The 24,566-nt window shown below is 36.5% G+C and overlaps 1 protein-coding gene across 1 annotated transcript; it reads left to right on the top strand.

The window, feature by feature from the left end:
* The first annotated feature begins 2,839 nt into the window (after nt 1-2,839).
* Nucleotides 2,840-24,031, top strand: LOC132562673 (FMRFamide-activated amiloride-sensitive sodium channel-like). Its single transcript, XM_060227429.1, has 2 exons — nt 2,840-2,916; nt 19,485-24,031. Exon 2 carries the CDS (start codon nt 19,504-19,506, stop codon nt 21,403-21,405), a length of 1,902 nt encoding a protein of 633 aa, XP_060083412.1. The 5' UTR covers nt 2,840-2,916; nt 19,485-19,503; the 3' UTR covers nt 21,406-24,031.
* Nucleotides 24,032-24,566: the final 535 nt, after the last annotated feature.

The following is a 24,566-nucleotide window of genomic DNA, read 5'->3' as shown; positions in this document are numbered from 1 at the left end:
TGTCTATTTTACCTATGACAGTATTTAAGTCCCTTCCTGTCTATTTTGCCTATGACAGTATTTAAGTCCCCTCCTGTCTATTTTGCCTATAACAGAATATAAGACCCCTCCTAGTTAAGCCCCCTGTCTATTTTGCCTACAACAGTATATAACCCTGCTGTCTATTTTGTCTATAACAGTATATAACCCTCCTGTCTATTTTGCCTATAACAGTATATAACCCTCCTGTCTATTTTGCCTATAACAGTATATAACCCTCCTGTCTATTTTGCCTATAACAGTATATAACCCTATTGTCTATTTTGCCTATAACAGTATAACCCTCCTGTCTATTTTGCCTATAACAGTATATAACCCTCCTGTCTATTTTGCCTATAACAGTATATAACCCTATTGTCTATTTTGCCTATAACAGTATATAACCCTCCTGTCTATTTTGCCAGTCTAAATCCCACACCTTTATAAACCTTGCATAAGACCCTTTCTGTCTAGTTTGTCAGTCATTACCCCAGACCTATCCTATTGTAAGAGCTCAATCCAGATTCTGCCTGTCCAAATCCATCACTTGATACACAAAGCTAGCAGCAGGAATCAATTGGCTACAATAAAAACTTTTGTTTAACCATGTGGAATAATAACTACCGCCTCACAAGTAATATGTCTTTAGATCATGTACACTATTGGTTACTGACTCCATCCTAAAGCCAGCAGCAGTCTGAGGTTTTACATGTAAAGGAGGAGCACCTGAGTACGATGTTCGACCCTCCCACTGATAATGTGACCCATTCCTGTACTAGTATGGTTTCCTACCTACTCTCTCCACTGGAGATGTACATATCAATTAGAGCTGATGTAAAAACTTACCATCTTGTGTCAGCTTTCTGTACTACTAACAGTATGCCAGCATTCTCTACAGTACCAGTGTGCCTTCTCAATATACCTGTACTTAATCAATTGTTATAGAAATGGGCAGTCTTCTAGGGTAATACTGACCATCTACCTGGACTTTTTATATCAGTGGTCAGTCATTCTTCCAGGATTATACTGACCATCTACCTGGACTTTTTATACCGGTGGTCAATCATTCTTCTAGGATTATACTGACCATCTATCTGTACTGGTATGTTGGTAGTTTAGGATTATACTGACCGTCTACCTGGACTTTTTATACCAGTGGTCAATCATTCTTCCAGGATTATACTGACCGTCTACCTGTACTGGTATGTTAGTGGTTTAGGATTTTACTGACCGTCTACCTGTACTGGTGTGTTAGTGGTTAAGGATTATACTGACCGTCTACCTGTACTGGTGTGTTAGTGGTTTAGGATTTTACTGACCGTCTACCTGTACTGGTGTGTTAGTGGTTTAGGATTTTACTGACCGTCTACCTGTACTGGTGTGTTAGTGGTTTAGGATTATACTGACCGTCTACCTGTACTGGTGTGTTAGTGGTTTAGGATTATACTGACCGTCTACCTGTACTGGTGTGTTAGTGGTTTAGGATTATACTGACCGTCTACCTGTACTGGTGTGTTAGTGGTTTAGGATTATACTGACCGTCTACCTGTACTGGTGTGTTAGTGGTTTAGGATTTTACTGACCGTCTACCTGTACTGGTGTGTTAGTGGTTTAGGATTATACTGACCGTCTACCTGTACTGGTGTGTTAGTGGTTTAGGATTATACTGACCATCTACCTGTACTGGTGTGTTAGTGGTTTAGGATTTTACTGACCGTCTACCTGTACTGGTGTGTTAGTGGATGCCTTTCTTGGATTACTGAATGTCAATGTAGGATTAACACCAAACTTCATTGACAAATTAAGCCAAGTGTTTACACATAACGAAGGATATATTCCATGGAATTCCTAATCTATTGATAAAAACTTGATGGCAGAGTGCTTACTGTACCTGGAATATATTTCAAAGAGCTCATTCTATCATGGCACAACTTGAATAGAGCTTGTTTAATTATCTAATATGTTACTGGAGCTTATGCCAGTTGATTGAGGCTCTCTTAGAGCTTACTGATGGAGCTTACTGATGGATATGACCTTGTGCCTATAAGTATTGAGTTTTAATCGTAGAAAATGAAAGGCATATATCTACAAAAATTTACTGATTTAGGTAATACAAAAATCTTAAGTTGACAATATTTGGAAAAATGACAAAGAAAAATCAGATATAGTGACTGAATAACATACAAATTCTTTTGAAAGGTGATGAAGATCATGAATAATGCTGATAAATATAAGAAAACGTTAGTTTGTAATATTACAACACTTTATACACCAGCACCCAGGAAAAAGGAAAATTGATTAAATATTGAGAATACTTTCTGGGTCATTGATATTTAGGTGATTCAATGTTTAAAAAGTATATATATATATTATATATATATTAGATATCAAACATTTAGCATTCATAAAAGTGAGTTAAGTCTTCCACTAACAGACACTATGTGTATCAAAAAAAAAAATGGTTATTTTTCCACAGAAAAAAAATCTAAACAAAAGGCATAACTACACACTGAAGATTTCAAAACAATAATTTCATTTTAGGTTTTATTTTTTGCTAACAACACAAAAAAAATGTTTGAGTTTAATAAGCCAGTGATCACACCAGCCTAATCCTGGTGAAGAGTAGATCTATGACATAGGTATTGCCACATCTGATTTCACTGTGCCTTTTATAAGCTACTGATGTGATACAGTGATGGTGTCTTTGATAGTTTCCAATCTGCTTCTAAAGCAGTGGTCATTTTAATCAATAATTGACCGCCTGACCACAGGAGTTGTACTTCACACCAATAACTGGTCATCCCATGTAAGGGAGTGACTTTTGGGAATACATAACATCTGTTACGGACCGGAAGTAAGGAGACCTGGATCCATTACTATCCAAAGGAAGGAGACCAGGTCTGTTTTTACGTTTAGTATACACAGCATGTTACTCTAGGATTCATATTTACAAAATTCTTCTCCACTGGAATTTACCATTGGTTGAAATTTACAAATTTTTCATTGTCTGTGCCAGGTAAGACTTTTAACAAATGCAACTTTTTCACTTTTCTTTTTTCATTTGACAGAGAAAAATATCTAATATTTGAAATTAGATAAGTTGATACATGAATGTTGATCAATGTTTTTATTTAAATTACATTTAGTAACATCTCTTACCATATCAAACATTTCGGTTTCTTTTTTTCTTTTATCCTAATGCTGGCTAGGTTTCAAAATTTTCACTCAATGATTCAAAACTGTTTTTCTATCATGCAACACTCAAATTTGCAAGTGTTAAAAGAATCTTGTATAAATAAGTTGGCTAGAACTGTAATATAGAGGTGCTATTTCACTTGTCAAAATAAAAGCACTTTTACAGGTAGCAGTAAAGATTAAAAGGTGGGAGGGGGGGGCATATTTTGATGAGAGGTGACAAGATGGTATTTGGAAAGATTTTAAATGTGATCATTGTTAAAAAAACATTATTGCAATTTGAACCCTAATCTATAATGAACATAAATATTTCAGTAGTGCAGTTTCAGCTTTTGTAATCTAAACATTTGTCAGACTGCGTAGGTGTGTGTGTGTGTTTGTGTGTGAGCATCAGGCAAAATCAATAACAATTGAGCATGTTGTTTTAAATCTTTTAAGACACAGATCAACAATAAAAGCCACAAGTCAAAGAAATTAAGAGTTTAATTAACATGAAAATGATTCAAGATCTGTAGCTAGAATTAACAAAAATGTTACGCCGGCTGGATTTATTTTTCCTTGAAGTATGAAACATCAAAACAAAATTATGAGCTTGAATTATAAAAAGTTAAGAAGCATGCAATAGTAAAATGATATTGAACTACAATAAGCATATTTCTTAATAAACATGGAAATGTGATCAGTACAATCATATATACCAATTCTTGTAGAAGTTTGAATCATGACTTAAAAAAATTGGGGCAGTGATGGTAGGATTCAACCAGTGGAAAGATCAACAATAAAATTATTGGAATTTTTATAGAATTTTTTTTTTTTTCGAATTTGACTTTTGGAAAATAAAATTCTGTTTAATAACTGTTCTATCTCAGAGTACACTAGATACAACATAAAAATTTCACACACTGTGTCATTGTTATGTGGCTAAAAATCGTGATCATTTCAGGACTGACGCGATGAAAGCGTTCCTTATCCATCATGTTGTATACACAATACTAACTAATTGTACAGACAGGAACCCCTAACATGTTTGCCTACATATATACATGTTCTGGTTTCTCTCATAGCTCTCAGCTCCTCTGTACAATTATCCCCTCCTGCCAGTCTGCAGTTAACAATGATTTATCTATATAACCCAACATAGCAACAACCAATGGCTTTTTCTTGTAATATTTTGAATCATTCTCTTGCCTTTTTTCTAAATTCTGTAAAAATATGCCTTTTCTAATCTAATGTGTGAGATTTATTGGTAGTAACTGATGAAACCGTAGAATTCTTGATCAATGTATAAAGTTTACTGACACAACAGAGACTGGCTACACATGTATAGTCAGGACAAACACAACATCACTTCTGTCTTTTTCCCATCCCCCTACTATACCTTTCCCCATCTCAAAACCAAATCCTACCTTTTCAATCCAAAATAAAATGGAATAAAGTCAAAAAGTTTCATCCAGGATCTCCTTCACCTGACCCATTCAACTGTTCAGGTTAATCTCAAGCCTTTCACTTTAACCTTTCAGCTGTTCAGGTTAACCGCCAGCCTTTCACTTTAACCCTTCAGCTGTTCAGGTTAACCTCCAGCCTTTCACTTTAACTCTTCAGCTTTTCAGGTTAACTCCAGTCTTTCACTTTAACCCTTCAGCTGTTGAGGTTAACATTCAGCCTTTCACTTTAACCCTTCAGCTGTTGAGGTTAACCTCAAGCCTTTCACTTTAACCCTTCAACTGTTCAGGTTAACCTCAAGCCTTTCACTTTAACCCTTCAGCTGTTCAGGTTAACCGCCAGCCTTTCACTTTAACCCTTCAGCTGTCCAGTTTAACCTCCAGCCTTTCACTTTAACCCTTCAGCTGTCCAGTTTAACCTCCAGCCTTTCAACCTTCACCCTTCACTTTAACCCTTCAGCTGTCCAGTTTAACCTCCAGCCTTTCAACCTTCACCCTTCACTTTAACCCTTCAGCTGTTCAGGTTAACCGCCAGCCTTTCACTTTAACCCTTCAGCTGTCCAGTTTAACCTCCAGCCTTTCAACCTTCACCCTTCACTTTAACCCTTCAGCTGTCCAGTTTAACCTCCAGCCTTTCAACCTTCACCCTTCACTTTAACCCTTCAGCTGTCCAGTTTAACCTCCAGCCTTTCAACCTTCACCCTTCACTTTAACCCTTCAGCTGTTCAGTTTAACCTCCAGCCTTTCAACCTTCACCCTTCACTTTAACCCTTCAGCTGTCCAGTTTAACCTCCAGCCTTTCAACCTTCACCCTTCACTTTAACCCTTCAGCTGTCCAGTTTAACCTCCAGCCTTTCAACCTTCACCCTTCACTTTAACCCTTCAGCTGTCCAGTTTAACCTCCAGCCTTTCAACCTTCACCCTTCACTTTAACCCTTCAGCTGTAATGCTTGCTGATTGACCTAATGAAATATATGGTTAATGTATAATAAAAATAAATAAGCTGTTATCTTATTTTGGCAATTTTCACACTGAAAATATTGGACTAAAGTATGAATACATTGATGGTGGTTTCTGTATGTTGTTTGTATACAATGTTTAAATTATCATTATATTTATCATTGTGCCATTTTGTTTAAAACAAACTGATTGTGCCTAAACTACTATGTTTATATTATCCATTTTTTTTAGAAAATATCAAAAGTGACAAATCCAGAGCAGGTTTTAAGCACTTTCTTCTGCAATACGTACTTTTATCTTTTTTATTAAATATGCGAAGATGATTCATTAAAAAATGTTTTTAAACAGCTAAATTATGATTTATTCATAATGGAAATTCTGTCCTAAAACCAGACTGTGCAGGTCTCACTTGACATAAAAATTACGCAAACTGCAATAAGTTTTCCACAGCAGTAGTGACATTATCCCAAATTAAACTCTGGTATTTCAACCAGGAGTATATCTCCACTTTGCCACAACATAAATAAGCTAATTACTAATTAGTGAAAAGGTTCAGTTAAATGCCCAAGGCTAACGTGGTTTTGATGAAGTCACACAACATTTAGTAAAATGTTTATCAAATCAAAATGACATGTAATTCCAAACATACAAACTGCATAAGATTCATGGAGGTCCACAACACGGCAATCAAATCCCTAAAAAACCGCTTGGGCATTATCTCTAATTCAGACCTGATGAAGTCACGTTTTACTTGACAGAATCAGTTTTAACGATTACTTTCGCACACAATTACGGAACACACCGACATACTTGTCCCTCTAAATAACCTTGACCAAGGTCAACTTAGCTGAAACCATTCTATTTAGAAGCGAGTCATAATGTAGATATATTGAAGTTCTGCTCTTTCCTCATAAATGTCAGAGCTCATGAGCCCCAGTAAAATCTTTAAATGTTCTCCAAGAATTGTTGATCTATCACAAAATATCTCATCTGTTAAAATGGTTAAAATGATATTCTTATGTCATATGACTTTTCTCTTACAAAATTGACATATCTCTGAATGTGGAGTTCTTTTAGAAAGGAGGTAGATAACAACAGAGATAGGAGACTCCTTAATTAAACTTACAGTATATAGGAATCAAGCGGTTATGATTGTCAAGAAATACCTACTTTACCAGCCCAGTGGGCTAAGTATCAGGAACAATACAGGACAGTGGGGCTAAGTATCGGGAACAATACAGGACAGTGGGCTAAGTTTTGGGAACAATACAGGACAGTGGGGCTAAGTATTGAGAACAATACAGGACAGTGAGGCTAAGTATCAGGAACAATACAGGACAGTGGGCTAAGTATCGGGAACAATACAGGACAGTGGGCTAAGTATTGAGAACAATACAGGACAGTGGGGCTAAGTATTGAGAACAATACAGGACAGTGGGGCTAAGTATCAGGAACAATACAGGACAGTGGGCTAAGTATCGGGAACAATACAGGACAGTGGGCTAAGTATTGAGAACAATACAGGACAGTGGGGCTAAGTATTGAGAACAATACAGGACAGTGGGGCTAAGTATCTGGAACAATACAGGACAGTGGGCTAAGTATTGGGAACAATACAGGGCAGTGGGGCTAAGTATCAGGAGCAATACAGGACAGTGGGCTAAGTATTGGTAACAATACAGGACAGTGGGCAAAGTATTGAGAACAATACAGGACAGTGGGCTAAGTATTGGGAACAATACAGGACAGTGGGCTAAGTATCGGGAACAATACAGGACAGTGGGCTAAGTTTTGGGAACAATACAGGACAGTGGGCTAAGTATTGGGAACAATACAGGACAGTGGGCTAAGTATCGGGAACAATACAGGACAGTGGGCTAAGTTTTGGGAACAATACAGGACAGTGGGGCTAAGTATCGAGAACAATACAGGACAGTGGGCTAAGTATCGGGAACAATACAGGACAGTGGGGCTAAGTATCGAGAACAATACAGGACAGTGGGGCTAAGTATCGAGAACAATACAGGACAGTGGGCTAAGTATCGAGAACAATACAGGACAGTGGGCTAAGTATCGAGAACAATACAGGACAGTGGAGCTAAGTATCGAGAACAATACAGGACAGTGGGGCTAAGTATCGAGAACAATACAGGACAGTGGGCTAAGTATCGGGAACAATACAGGACAGTGGGGCTAAGTATTGAGAACAATACGGGACAGTGGGGCTAAGTATCAGGAACAATACAGGACAGTGGGCTAAGTATTGAGAACAATACAGGACAGTGGGCTAAGTACTGAGAACAATGCAGGACAGTGGGCTAAGTATTGAGAACAATACAGGACTGTGGGCTAAGTATCGGGAACAATACAGGACAGTGGGCTAAGTATCAAGAACAATACAGGACAGTGGGGCTAAGTATCGGGAACAATACAGGACAGTGGGGCTAAGTATCAGGAACAATACAGGACAGTGGGGCTAGCTCCCTTGAGCAATACAGGACAGTGGGGCTAAGTATCAGAAACAATACAGGACAGTGGGGCTAGCTTCCTGGAGCAATACAGGACAGTGGGGCTAGCTCCCTGCAGCAGTACAGGACAGTGGGGCTAGCTCCCTGCAGCAGTACAGGACAGTGGGGCTAGCTCCCTGCAGCAGTACAGGACAGTGGGGTAGCTCCTTGCAGCAGTACAGGACAGTGGGGCTAGCTCCCTGCAGCAGTACAGGACAGTGGGGCTAGCTCCCTGCAGCAGTACAAGACAGTGGGGTAGCTCCCTGCAGCAGTACAGGACAGTGGGGCTAGTTCCCTGCAGCAGTACAGGACAGTGGGTCTAGCTCCCTGCAGCAGTACAGGACAGTGGGGCTAGCTCCCTGCAGCAGTACAGGACAGTGGGGCTAGCTCCCTGCAGCAGTACAGGACAGTGGGGTAGCTCCCTGCAGCAGTACAGGACAGTGGGATAGCTCCCTGCAGCAGTACAGGACAGTGGGTCTAACTACCAGGAAAACTGTGGTAAAGTAATGTTGGGGTGGTGAAATCTCCCTTAATCTCAACAATCTATCAACATGACAAGGACATAACACTATTATTGTTAGATATAAGCTGGGAAAAGGCCTATCCCTCTCTTCCTTTATCCAATTTCACATCCTAATTTTAGACATGAATTATCATCAGAACATTGTAATTAATAATTTGTTACCCTGATTAATTCAACCCAGCTTACCAAGTGTACAGTATAAAATTAATTCAAACCAGTTTACCAAGTGTACAGTATAAATGTATTGGTTTTTTTCTGCTTAACTTCTCTAAAGAATGTCATCTTATCAGAAATTCTAGAAGGTTTGCGAGGATGACACTAATCCCTTTAATCTGTGTGAAACTAATTTGTTCATCATCTAACACTCCACTTCTGATCCCCATCCCTCCACCAACTCATTTCACTAAATTCCTTACACCCATACTCCACTGACCCCCATCTCTCCACCAACTCATTTCACTAAATTCCTTACACCCATACTCCACTGACCCCCATCTCTCCACCAACTCATTTCACTAAATTCCTTACACCCATACTCCACTGCCCCCCATCCCTCCACTAACTCATTTCACTAAATTCCTTACACCCACAATCCAATGACCCCCATCCCTCCACCAACTCATTTCACTGAATTTCTTACACCCACACTCCACTGACCCCCATCCCTTCACCAACTTATCTCTGAATTCCTTTCTCGTTTGGCCCTTACATTGTTTATAAAAATTACAATACTTTAAATATCTTAGCTGCCTAATGATGATGTCAGGATATTGAAAATAAAAAAAGTAAAGAAGTTCTAAATCTGTATTTAAGATTTATCCTGAACTTTGTTATAAGTAACTCGGTAGGAACAGAATGTTACTACTCATTCAAATCTAGCATGGAAGACATTTGTTTAAGGTAACTAATGTTACACTGATATTTACCACCATCCCCATCTGTAGGTCTAAACATTGCTCTGCTGGAGCACAATAATCACTAATAGATTACTAATTGAGATAGAAAGAGATCTATTCACAAGTAGTGAGTGGGCTCCACAGTCCAGACTGGATGCACCGCTGTCTGCCCCATCGCACCAAGTCTGTAAGACAGGACTTTATTAGGAAATCAATATGTACAAACTTAACAAGAGATATCCTAGTTTGTAGGCTTACAGGTTTTAATTCACACTTAAAAGGATAGTCCAGTCCTTAGATATGAGAATTACTGGGGAATGACATTGAGGGTATATCTTTTATATCAACTTCATAATCTCTTTTCTCTGGAATTCTTTTAAATCAAATAAGTCAAAAATAAATATAACCACAAAAATTAATGATTTCAAAGTATTTCAACTTAGCATCTGAGTTTTAATGTGACTTTTTTGGTAGTGTGGCAATTTACAAAAACAGAAAAAATACCAGACAAATCTTTGATACTAAGTATTCTACAAAGTTGTCTTGATGCTGAAGATCAAACATGTAAAAAACTTAGACTACAGATCAAACATACAAAAGATTAAAACTACTGATCAAACATATAAACGACTAAGATAGCAGATAAAACATAGAAAACACAGACGATACAGATCAAACATATAAAAGACTTAGACTACAGATCAAACTTTTAAAAGACTTGGACTACTGAAGTATACAACAGTTCCATGTAAAACTATCAATAGCTTGACCTCTATTAAATATAGTCATAGTGTTCACAGAAGACAGAATGCTTAAAACCATTCATACAAAGTCTAAAACCACACTAGGCTGATATAGCCTGGGCAAAAAGAATCTTAGAAAATGGATGAGGCATGCCTGCCTTCTTGCCTTCTTAAAATCTATACCTGTCTCAAGTACTCCAAAATCTCACAATGTTTAAAGCGCTCTATTTTAATGATCTAAGAAATGTTCTGATTCTCTCAACTTTATCATAATACTCCGTCAACAACAGTACACCACCTAAACATTTACACCATCCTATACCCAGTGAACATCAATCTTCCTAAAGAATTCCTGCCCACCGTTTATTTCATGATGGAAAATAATTTCACGATCATCCTTTTCTATTGGAGTCATTTGAAACATAACTGTACTTTAATGTCTTTATATTTATGTCCTATTGAGATATGACATCAAATATTACCTCTATTCCCAAAATAGGTGCAAAAGTCAACAGGATGAAACAACCTTTCAGAAATCGTAATCAACATTTTTTCTTTTTTTTTTTCCTTCTCCACCCTTTATGTTATGTATCATATCACATATGAAAATTGTAAGGTGACAAAATAAACACTGTATTCAAATTTTTTTTTAATATTTTTTTTTCATTTTTTCTCTTTTCCTTTTTTTGATGAATCAAAGCACAAATGATAATTATAAAGTGACAAAAGAAACACTGTAAACGACAGGAAATGTTCATATATGACTTTTTCATGCATTTTTAGCATAGATACATAACATTAGCAGCTGTGTATGCAAGTGAATTAATTATTTAGCTCTACTGTATCTGATTCTAAAAATGTATTGAAAGTTGCTATAAATTTGAACTGTGGCTTGAGTACAATCCTTTAAATAATAGATATTTTGTTTCCTACAAAACGTTGGTTGACTTAAAATAGTGTTGGCACAAAATTTGTTTAATATCTGGATATAGGCACAAAGATAGACATAAGCTAGTCAAAAATTTATAGAAATCACAAAGTCATGTTCCTTAAACTTTGTAGTTTTTATTGATTTTAGAAACACAAAGTACAATGTTACTCCCAGACCACACGCCATCATTTAAATCTGAATACTTACACCAATTAATCTAAAGAGAACCCACAAAAGATGATATCATTTTTATCACAGCTATTTATCTCTATTTTAATGACTGTAAGCATAAAATCCTAGATTTCCGCCTATGGAAAGAGAAACTTGTACTCTTCAAGTACAAATAATAATCAATAACAAAAATCTGTAATACACGAAATACGTAAAAATCTAAAGACTTCTCAAAATTAGGAAAATATCTGGGCAAATACGAAAACGAAAAAATCAAAACCTTCAATACTATATAAAAAAAAACAGATGAGTTTATAGAAATACCACAAGCCAGATATTTGCAATGTCTCAGCCCGAATCTAACAATTGGTAATGATTCCCAGGTGTACCGAATCAAATCCTGACAGATAAAGGGAAAAGATCCCTTTTACAAAACAAATAAAACATAAATTAAACATATTGCCTCCAGTTGATATGGTGAAAGCTATTTAATTGTAATTTATTGACAAGCGAGCTTCCTTTAGATAATCATCCTCACGTCATAAGGTAACTGGCTGAGGGCCTCCCTCTCTCTACTGTCTTAAATCTATAACCCTTTCTCCCTGCTGTCTTTAATCCACAGAATCAAAGTAAAGCAATATTTGCATCATGCTACATCAACAGAAGCACTGTGAAGGAATCCAGTCTATCAAACACACCAGTAACAGCTGATCATAGCATGCATACTAAAACATACAATAATTTCTTCACTAATATCCAATCCCTGATAAAGTCATTTGACAACAACTGACATATGTATTACAACAATGGAAGATACGTTGAGTTTTAACAGTATCAATTGAAAACATATTATGGCAGTCAACCCTTTCAGATGTTCATTGGATAAAACTTTATTGAATAACTTTGAGTTTGATGGTAGATATACTTACACCACAATAAAAACAAAAACCACATATTTCACCACATCGTTTTTTACTACCAGTGTCACATATACATACATACTAATGCAGAACTCATCCAGATTCTGACAATTATGAAAAATTAAACATTTTGTTCAGTTAAATCAATCAAAAAACATTATAAATATATACATATTGTATAAATACCATTGAAATGCATAATATAATGCATAGCTGTTCAGCTCTCGGTTACCGTGGGACTTTAGAGCAATACAGACATTTCTACTTGTCAATGTGTCTGTTTCACAGTATTGTAATACAATAACAACTTAGCATTAATTTACACCACTTGATGTTACAACAGTAAAAATTCTCTTCAAAAAGAAAAACCTGGCCTAACACAATATTTTGTTACAAATACTTCAATCCATTTTACAAGTTCTATTTAGAATTTGACATAAATACTTAACTTAACAAAAAAGAAAAGAACATGGCTTTGTATTTTTTTTCTTTTTTCAATTTTGAGTGTTTACATTCTGCATCACTGCAGGTAATCATGACTATACATAATGAGGTATGAAGTTTATCCTATGATATCTGTGTTTATACCTCTGCTGAACAACCATCGTGTTTTTCTAAACTTATTTAATATACTGAGATTATTAAATGTACTTTCTTTACAAAATTTCAAACCATTACACCCTAGGCTTTGTGTTGTAATTAGCGAACACACTCCAAAACACCAAGATAAAATGTAAAATCTAAAACCAAATATATACAGTGTGTTGTGTGTAACAAACACACTCCAAAACACCAAGGTTAAATGTAAACTCAAAAACCAGATATATACAGTGTGTTATTTGTAACAAGCACACTCCAAAACACCATGTTGAAATGTAAACTCCAAAACCAGATATTAGACAGAGCGGTATGTGAAACAAAATAGATTATTGGGCTTTAGAAAGAGTGACATCAAAGAAGTGTCAGCTGTAATAAAACATAACACAAAACAAACCATTTGATTCATTTGAAAGTTTATATATATTTACACAACATGAAATAACTTGCATCATACTTGCCAATCCTCCCTATTTAGGTGGGAGGCTCCCGATTTTTGGTGTCAGAATCCTCCCTATTTAGGAGGGAGGCTCCCGATTTTTGGTGTCAGAATCCTCCCTATTTAGGAGGGAGGCTCCAGATTTTTGGTGTCAGAATCCTCCCTATTTAGGAGGCAGGCTCCCGATTTTTGGTGTCAGAATCCTCCCTGTTTAGGAGGGAGGCTCCCGATTTTTGGTGTCAGAATCATCCCTATTTAGGAGGGAGGCTTCCAATTTTTGTTCCCCGAATTTTGCTATTTTCAACTAGCACTAATAATTTAACTTTCATGAATAACCCAAATGATTGACAAGTGTTCTTTCTGTACTGGAGGGTATACAAACACATTTTATTTATGCTTTCATTGTTGAATACATAAAATCTCCAATATGAAAATTTTAAAAAGTTGACCAATATGTGACATTATTATAAAGGTCAACTCAATGGCATGAGGAATGAATAAAGAAGAAATGTCTGTCTGCTGGACTGATATTTAGGCAAGACTAAGCAGTACTTCAGAGTAAATTTGAACGAAATGTTTGCTGGTCTAATACAATGTAAAAATTAATCAAATTTTTCATCCCCTTGAAGGTGAGATAGTTGGAACTCATCCCAAGGGTCAAGATTATTAAGTTAGTTAACACGAGGCTTGTCAAGTGTTTGCAACTTAAACATCTTTTCCCCGAGGGTTGAGATCACCCTATCTCATAAACAAAGAAGTGAATGATTATTTGTGTCACCTTGCTGGCTTTATTAAGTACTTACATGTGTGTTTGTTGTTCTGTGGCTTGGCATGGATGACGTCATTGTTGACGCAGAGTCAGTTAGTTGTTTCTGTGACGTCATATCATTGTCCTGACAGGGGAATCCCCCCACCCACCAACATTGTCCTGATAGGGGAATCCCCCACCCACCCAAAAATCCCCCCACCCACCCACATTGTCCTGACAGGGGTATCCCCCACCCACCCACATTGTCCTGACAGGGGTATCCCCCCACCCACCCACATTGTCCTGACAGGGGTATCCCCCCACCTACCCACATTGTCCTGACAGGGGTATCCCCCCACCTACCCACATTGTCCTGACAGGGGTATCCCCCCACCTACCCACATTGTCCTGACAGGGGTATCCCCCCACCTACCCACATTGTCCTGACAGGGGTATCCCCCCACCTACCCACATTGTCCTGACAGGGGTATCCCCCCACCTACCCACATTGTCCTGACAGGGGTATCCCCCCACCCACCCACATTGTCCTGACAGGGGTATCCCCCCACCTACCCACATTGTCCTGACAGGGGTATCCCCCCACCCACCCACATTGTCCTGACAGGGGTATCCCCCCACCCACCCACATTGTCCTGACAGGAGAATCCCCCACCCACCAAAAACCCACACCTCTAGGCTGAGACAAAGAAGTCTGCCACCAGTAGAAAGTTTGGATTTATCTGCCCAGTGTAAGAGAAAAATGGGATCGTGCAACCTAAGACATTATAAACATCAATAACACAATAATGCTGATGAAAAAAATCTTGGTGACAGGTTCAAGTGATGGCAGGACCAGTCCTCTTCACACCGGAAGAGTTCAATAATGATAATCACATCATCCCTTTTTTTTTTACTCTGTGATGTTTATTTCCAGTCTGAGGACAAGTAATGAAGGAGCGTGTTTCTTGATGTATATACTCCTCAGTACTTACATCCAGTACATAAGTTGCTGTAATGACTCTATCTAATCATTATGTGACAGAAAAGCACTGACGTACACTGTATAATTCTGATAGGTACTCATGGCTAAATGCCCAAGAGGAAATTGCCCTAGATACTTTTTTCCCCGAGAACAAGTGGAGAAAAATTGTATATTTGCCCTAGATTGTATGTCTCAAGAACTAAATATCAGCCATTTCTCATATACCTCCTCCAGATCTCAACAAAACCAAATATTGCTTCAGAATATATTTGATTTGAAATTAAAACTTTCCTAATTCCTGCAAGGATTATGTCCTTTCAGGATGCTGGTTCTACTCGTTTTGACAAAATAAATTCTTGATCAAAGTTAATGTTCAATCAAATCTTCAGATTTCTCATGAATTCTCATTCCTTAAATCAAAATAGTAATTTTTGTGAAAGGCAGATAATTTCTAAGAACCATGATCTCAATAAATGTGTGAAGATTTAATTACAAGTGGGAGTGGGTCACTAATTAACATCTGGCTATGTCCAGGCCACATGGCATCCCACTTAACTTTCATCTAAATTACAGACTAATGGTCTCTAGCATTTGTTGCCATTTATAAACTGCAATTAATTCTTAGGCAGGGACTTATTATCAGACAATTACGGTATTACATGTCTGAAACGGTGAAATCCAGTTTTTTCATTTTACATGATGGAACATAGCACAACTGGTTGTGATACATTCTATATAAGAGAATCCATTTGCAAGTTTTCACCAACTTTACAAAAAATGTATCCTATCATAACAGAAAAAAGGTCATCAAATGAATTTCAAAACAGCAAAAATTATCTTTGTATTGAAAAATTCCCTAAGGCATTTCCTTGACTGAAAAATATATTATTCAAATTTTAATTGAAAAAATCCATTATTTAAATTTTGCAGGAAAAAAATATATTAGAACTGATATCATTTGAAAATTTTGACAAAAATGTGTGATGTTTAATCATGACTTTTAATTGGCATGCAGAAATAAATCTGTTTTTTTTTAATTGTTATCAGTCCCAGAAATATTCACAAGCAATATAAATGTTTAAAGATTAGACTTTGATACTGTTAACCATTTCACATCTCCATCATTAAAAAGGATATATTTGAAAACGAAATTCAACATGTAACAAATGAAAAGCTAAACATGCTTTTCCTAAAAGTGATGATAAAACTACCTAAATTGAACAAGGAGAGAAAATTTCATTTCAATTAAGTTTACTAAATAACTTTTTATCCTTTGTGTTGGTAATGCCCAATATTCTAAATCCAATGAAGATGATTTAGCAGTACTAAGCCAAACATTAGATTACTAGCTTCTCCCTACAGAGCATCACCCTACCAGACATTCTGTCAGCGCTGCCAGATTCCATTATAGTACTCACACAGAATACACTCAGTCTCCTCACAAATTTTGGTTGGGCACTCTCACAGTTTCTGCACACAACTGTGTTGGATTCAGCCTTTTCTATAAAGCTCAAATCTTTACTTGTCTGATGGCACTTAATCAATTCCTAACTCATCTACCATTCTCTTATCCTTCAACCTCTCCTCCAAGGTTCCCCTACCTCTTCTACCCCTCATCTACATTTCTCTTATTCTTTGCCCTTTCCTCCAAAGTTCCCCTACCCCTTCTACCCTTCATCTACAGTTCTCTTATCCTTCGACCTTTCCTCCGAGGTTCCCCTACCCCTTTCACATCTCCTCTGCACTTCTCCTATCCTTCGACTTTTCTTCAAAAGATTCCTTACCCTTCAATTTCTTTCCCAATGTTCCCTTTTCCTGTCAATACTTTCCCAAGGTTCCAATTCCAATGCCCTTCAATCTCTTCAAGCCTTTCTCCAAGGTTCCCCTACCTTTCTATCCTCTTCTTCAAGCAAGGTCCCCTACCTATTCATTCTCTCCTCCAAGATTTCAAGACCTCTTCATTGCCTCTCCAAGGCTCCCCAATCCTCTCTCCACTGATCTGCTGTCTCTCCAACCCTTCCCTTTGATTCCAATACCCTTCAACCCCTTCTCTAAGGTTCTCCTTTCCTTTCAACCATTCCTTCATGGGTCATCTACCCTTCAATACCTTTTCCAAGGTTTCCCTACCACTTCAACCCTTCCTCTGAGGTTTCTCAAAACCTCAAACTTTTTTTTATCAACAATATCTCTGATAAACTCTGCCTTTTGTGATCTTCTTCCCTGAAGAAATTTTAAGCTTCAAATTAATTCAATACAATCAGTTTCCTGTCAACATTTGAGAATTTTAATACATGTTTTAATTTAAATATAAACTTTATAACACAGCAACAATGAAATGAATACACAAAGGTAATTTACTGACAGAAACATTTCTCATTTCAAATGTAAATGTCATACAATATTGTCATCAAGTTAAGTTGCCATGACAACAATAGTCAACTGGAAAATACATTTTAAAGTTGTTTGACTGCCTTGCCATGGCAACACATTGGAAATAATGAAAACCAAGAAATGCATTAACCCTATCTAGACATCTGATCTAAAGATGCTTGATCACCATAGAGACAGACATCTCTAAAAAAGGAATTTTTAATTCAACGTAAGATAAAATAATGTATACTGTCAGAGACAATGTGATTCGAAGGCTGACAGGACTAAATAAAATCCACTGTTATCTTTCTGTCAACATCTGGGGAAATCACTACAGAGATAGCAGATGGAGTCAAATTAGATGCGTTCAGACACCTTTAATACATTCCAATGCTGCAGTAGAATTGACAGTGTAAAACAAGGTCTCTTTTGACTACAAAAATCTAAAACATCAGGAAGAAAAATGGATTAACTCCAACAAAAACTTCTAAAGGGAAATTGGTTTTTATATGATACAATATGAAACAAGCAGCTTTCTTGTCAACTACTGTCAAAATGATATTTATCTTATCAGTTTTGACTCCAAAGGCTCTGAATTCAAGCCCTCCACTATTTTTCTAAGTCTTAGGACAATGAATGTTAGATGAAAAAAGTTTTGTTTTATTTTATTATTTTTTTTTCAAAATTCAATTTCCACTGATCAAAATTTATAACATTCACCAGCCAACCCTGTAATTCACTGTAATATGTACCAGCAAAACCCCTGTAATTTACCATAATATTAACTAACAAACCCCCTGTAATTCACCGTAATATTCTCTTGCGAAACCCCTGTAATTTAATGTAATATTCACTATCAAACCCCCTGTAATTTACCGTAATATTCACTAGCAAACCCACTGTAATTTACCGTAATATTTACTAGCAACCTCCCTGTAATTTACCGTAATATTCACTATCAAACCCCTTGTAGTTTACACTGACCTTCACCAAACCAACAACAATGATAACCTTATAAAGCAACTGTTAAAAATCCTATACTGTATTTCATTTCCTGCATTTTTACCACACAGGCTCTATATGTGGAATCCACTCCACCAAGCTCACTTCAAACTCAATTTGTTCTTTTTGAGAAATTGTGCCAACTGGACGTAATGCTAGTGGGCATCAGGACTGTTAAACAAGATCAATAGATTACTAACAAAAAAAAACTTTGTTTTCCTGGTTGACATCTCCGAGAGGCGAAATATTACCAAACTATAAATTTAATACCAGAAAACTGATCTAACTAAAGAGGAGTCTGAACAGTAATCTGCCATGGTATGATGACTCTTTAGAAGATAATTATACCTATTGTACTAACATTACACTACTACAATACTACTTTATTGCTACATCAAACCAACTAGAAACATTGATGAATACCCTTGTCTATACGTATCCATTAGTGATTTGTGTAACTGTTCCTATTGATTTTTGCTTTTTACATTTTACAAATTGTGTTTTAGTCTCTGATACTGACCTGTGCCCTGCTAATTCAACAATATGCCTGTTACTGATCATAGGCCTACCTTTTTAAATTTAAGTTCTGACGTCATTCAATTGTCTTGTGATAAGCCCATTCCCTGAATTTGAATAAGTTTTGTGCTGGGCTCCTGTATTTCTTGTACAAATCAAATACTGTTAAATCATTAATTTTTGTTGGAGATTTATTTTCAATGACTTCACTGGTATTATCAATCAAAAAATGTATATGTCAACGAAGTGTAAAAATCAATATAAGCTCACTTATTGCGCTATATTTATCCAGAAAAATTGAGTGTCTTTTCAAAAACCACAAAAATAGCGCCCCACAAAAATATTTGATTTTGCAGTATGTTAAAGAGCAACATATTTAGAGATTCAGGATTGACATCTTATACTATTCATGCTAACACTATTCAGTTTTTTCCAAACAGAAAGAATTCTTACTGCTATGTCTCTGTTGTTTTACATTTATTCCAAAGGTTATGAGTCTTAAAATGTTGATGTTATCTTTACAGGGGCACTAAGCCGGAGCATATGAAGTTTTCAGCATTTGGAAAGCTTGGAAGATTCCAGGACCAACTTAGAATGGTGAACCACTCTGGACGTCGGAAAAACAATAGTGCACTGGCTATCATTGCAGAACTCGGATCTGAAAGCAATGCTCATGGGCTGGCAAAAATAGCAACATCAACAAAAACAAAGAGAAAAGTCATGTGGGCTTTACTTGTAATTGTGGGATTTACGGCGGCCACTCTTCAACTATCCTTACTTGTACGGAAATATCTTTTGTTCAACGTTGTGGAAGTATCAGAAATGAAGGATGGAATGCCGGTTGAATTTCCATCAGTGACAATATGTAACACACATGCAATGTCTTTGACAAAATTGAAAGAACGATTTGGAAAAATTCAAGATTACGGAGATTGGTTTTCATTTATCGATAGAGTGTCGTTTGGTGAGCAACAAACACGCGTAGAATCAACACAAGGTTTCTACGAGAACATGATGTCCGAGGCAACCATTATTGGGCATGACATTAATGAAATCCTTGTTCACTGTCAATTCAATCAGAAGAACTGTTCCGCAGCAAATTTCACGAAACATTTTGATGGGAAAAATTATTTCAATTGTTACACTTTCAACAGTGCTCAAGACCAGGATCCCAACAATAAAATACTTATGCATGCAACTGGGCCACAAAATGGTCTTTCAATGGTTATTTCCCTTGATAATGATGACCCGCCACTAGGTGCCTTCGGTCTGTACAATATTCATGACAACATTGCCCACAGTGCTGGTATACGGGTCCAAGTCCATGCCCCAAACACCATGCCAAGTCCGGTTGACCACGGATTTGATGTCCCACCTGGATTTTCATCTTCGGTTGGATTAAAAGCTGTTATGCATTCGCGTCTTTCATCGCCGCATGGAAACTGTACCATGGACATGTTAAAGGGGATCAAAAGCTACAGAAATACAATCTTTTCCTGTCTCTTGCTGTGCAAACAACAAATTGTGATCAAGACATGCAATTGTAAATCGTCCGGTCTCCCTGATACACAGGATGGGCTGAATTATACATACTGTGGTACGATTCACAACTGGCAAGGACGTTACCAGAACCTTAGTCAGTTACCTCTACATGAAAAGGTAAATTATAACTTGGAAATGTTGAAATGCGAGGAAGAAACTTTAAACAAACTGGCAAATGATAGATCTTATGAACGAGGATGCAAGTGTTATCAACCATGTTCGGAAACCTCTTATCAAAAGTCACTGTCACTTTCTTATTGGCCTCTGGAGTTTTACCAGTTGGATGCATTGGAGAAATTCTATAATGACCGAATCAATAAAACATTTATGCACGAAGCATATGAATATCTGCAGGAACATATTGAAAAATATTTTAGTCTGTTTCAAAATATGACAGAAGAGAATCGAAATAAATTAGTAAATACAGATATATCACTGGAAGAACGTCAAAAAATTCTCCGGGCCACAGAATTGATACACCAGAATCTGCTCCGTCTTAACATCTATCTTGAGGATCTTAGTGTGGTAGAATTCAAACAGATGCCCGCGTATGAACTCGCCGATTTATTTGCGGATATTGGCGGAACACTGGGTCTGTGGATGGGAATTTCTGTACTGACTATCATGGAACTCATGGAACTAGTAGTAAGACTGATTATGCTCTTGTTCAATGCTGAAAACAAGATGCCAGATCATATGGATCCAGTGACCAATGGTATGTTAGATCACACGGACAACTACCCTGATGCTTATCAAAAGACCGACTTCGATGGATTTGACAGAAATGAATATGGCCAGTCGGAAGGGTTTGAGAGAAGTGATTACAGAAGTCGATCAGAAGGTTTTGAGCGAAATGATTACGGGCGGCCAATGCGGGACAACTCACATGATCTACCTATATGATGGACACAGGTTTTATCTTGTGTTGTTATTTCCTCAGCAGGTAATGACCAATTGTAACTGATTGGTCAGTCAGCTGAAGCAAGCGGCAGTGCCTCATCCAATCAAGATTGATTGTACTGATAGCACAGTTGGACACAAGAGTGGCCCATGTCTGTGATAATACTTGGTATTTGACATGGCATATTTCCCATTCAATGGAATGTGCACCTGCCAGTCCAACTTGTCTGCTAGCATGACAGTGTTAGAACATAAAAGTACCATCATGTTTACAGGCAGTGGACACCACTGATCAAAACAACGCCTTACCATGTTGTTCTGTCAAAGTCAACGAAACTAAAAGTCAAATGGATCATCTATGGCAATAACTACAGAAACAACAAACATATAATCATACTCGTTAATCAACTTTCTGTGGATTTACTTGTGTATTTTACTCCCATCATATTGCTTCATTTGGTAAAGAAAATGGTAACCATACCTTAGTCACACATTTGAAACATCACAGTATACATAAATTGATTATCATTATAATAGTGTAAAGCAGATGTCACCATGGTTATATACAAAATGTTTGTCATGATGACAGTGCTGAATAATTGTCGTCTTGGATATAAAAAATGGATAACCATGGCAACAGTGCAAAACAGTTGTCACCATGGATATACAAAATGGAATACCATGGCAACAGTGCAAAACAGTTGTCACCATGGATATACAAAATGGATTACCATGGCAACAGTGCAAAACAGTTGTCACCATGGATATACAAAATGGATTACCATGGCAACAGTGTAAAATAAAATTGTCATTTGGGATATATAACATGGTTTACAATGGGAAAAGTGTAAAATAGTTGTCACCTGGGATATACAAGTACATATATATATATATTATGGTTTAGGGTATCCAGAGTGTTCAATACTTGTTACCTAGGATGTGATAAATTTCTATGGTAAGGGGCAACTATCATCTTGGCTATGATAGTAACAGTCACACAGTTGTCACCAAATGGATGCATACTTTGCTCTGTATCATTGTCGTCTTAAATATATTTAAGATGAATTTGAAGTGTCATACAATATCTCAGGCTTTATCTAAAACAACAACAATGACAAATATGTCATTATTTTTTCATTCATTTGGATTTACAAAAATTGATTCCATGGCAACAGAGTAACCAAAGTGCTATATCCACTATATAATATTTTGTCAACAGACTATTACCGAAACAAGTGGTAGTGAGGATTAACTTTTTCTTGACAAATGATTAAACAGATTTCAGATATAGACATACACCAACTAGCAATCTTATAAACATTACCAAAGTCATTGTGTATATGAAGAATAGTATCATTTTGAGTGAATGGTGTGATTTAGAATTTTAGTTATTGTGTTGAAATGTGAGATACTCTTTTGCAGAATAATTCTCTTTGTCTTTCATATCACTTCATCATGAATTCATTCTGAGCTTTAAACACATTACTTCCTTCACATGTGACATCAGAGATATGGCATAGTAAAAAAAAGATATAAGATAACATTTATGTCCAGTAACACGAGATGTCTGACCAACATCATCATAAAAATCTAGTAAGATGTAAGCTGTCAGAACTACATCATCATTAAGATAAAAAAAGGACATAAGATATCTGATCTACATCATCATTAACACCAATTAAGATGTGAGAAATCAGACATATGCCATTAATAGAATAAAGTAAGAGATATTACAAATAATATCTAAGGATGAAAATTTCATCCATCAATTCACACCTACAGTGTTTGTTACATCTAGCTGGTCATAAGATACATAGATATCAGTGTTTATGATATCACAACATATACATGACTTTTAACCTCAAGTCAGTCTTTTTAATTATAATGAAACTTAATATAACAGACTGACCTTGACCTCTCGTCACTCAGACTGACCTTTGACCTCTCGTCACTCAGACTGACCATTGACATTTAAACTTACCTTTGACTTTCAGTCAATTGAATACAAGTGCTATTGTTACAGACTGACCTTTAACTGATCTCCAGTGGCTTAGATTGACCTTTGACCTTCAGTCAATTAGAATGAACTTTGACCCTCAGACACTTAAATACACCTTTGACCTTCAGTCAATGAAATCTAAATGCTTACTGTTGCAGACTGACCTTTAACCTCTAGTTGCTCATACTGGAATTTATCTTCCAGTCATTCAGACAGAAAAAAAATATTCAGTCATTTGAATGCTTCTTTTGCTGACTGACTTCATTTATATTTTAAGATAAAAACAAAAAAGTGAATTTTGACCAGTATGGTGAAAGGTTTGACAGCAATTCACTAAAGGAATGGAATTCAAACCATTTCTTAAAACTTAGTTAAGGTCACAAACAACATAATCAATGACTCTATTGGAAAACATGAGCTATCAAATATATAGTTAAAATTATTCAAGCTTTCACTTTACCAATTGAAATGTTGGCTCAAAATAAGTTTTTCTTAAGCTGTAATATGGAAACGAAACTTTGGAATATTTGTTGAAACTGGAAAAATTTAGATCAAAGTTCATCGCTATTTACATTTATACAATGTGATTCTATAGACTTGTAGGTGTCATTAAAGAGATTGAAGAATGGAGTCATGTGTTCAAATATTGTCTCTTCACATCAAAAATTTTAATTGCTGTGAGTAAAGAAGAAAAAAAACACATAAATCTCAGGAAACAATTATTCTGTACTCAGAATGAATATTTCTTCAAACAAAAACTTGAACAAGTCATTTTTGTATATTGATACACTTGATTCAAAGTTTCAGTCAAAATTACTTGACAAATAAAGAACAGCGAAAAAGATCCCTTGAACCTTTTAACGCTTATCTCACAGCAAATACTGCCATTTTCCATTGCAAAAAACCTCCCAAGGAATTTACTTGGATGTTCAGCATATAAGACAATGTTTCCACAGAATACTCAACTAAGTTTGTTGCTAGGTACATTTCAATTACTGAAAATCAATACCATGCATTTATCTGTGTTAAACTAGGTAGACTGTAATTCTGTGTAACTGCTAAATAACATTCATACATAGAATTTTCTTTATCAACAATCACAGAATATTTCCAAATTTAAATTAATCAGTTGTAGTTTGGTTTCGCTGTAGTGTTAGGGTGTCTA

The sequence above is a fragment of the Ylistrum balloti genome, unplaced genomic scaffold (genome assembly GCF_031769215.1).
Source record: "Ylistrum balloti isolate Yb309-2 unplaced genomic scaffold, AGI_CSIRO_Ybal_v1 Utg371478, whole genome shotgun sequence".
In the NCBI taxonomy this organism is placed as follows: Eukaryota; Metazoa; Mollusca; class Bivalvia; order Pectinida; family Pectinidae; genus Ylistrum; species Ylistrum balloti.
Note: the sequence above shows the minus strand (reverse complement) of the source record. Positions and strands in the feature narration are given on the sequence as shown.

Coding starts and splice junctions, on each gene's coding strand:
- LOC132562673 (XM_060227429.1), top strand. CDS start 19,504: ATGAAGTTTTCAGCATTTGGAAAGCTTGGAAGATTCCAGGACCAACTT.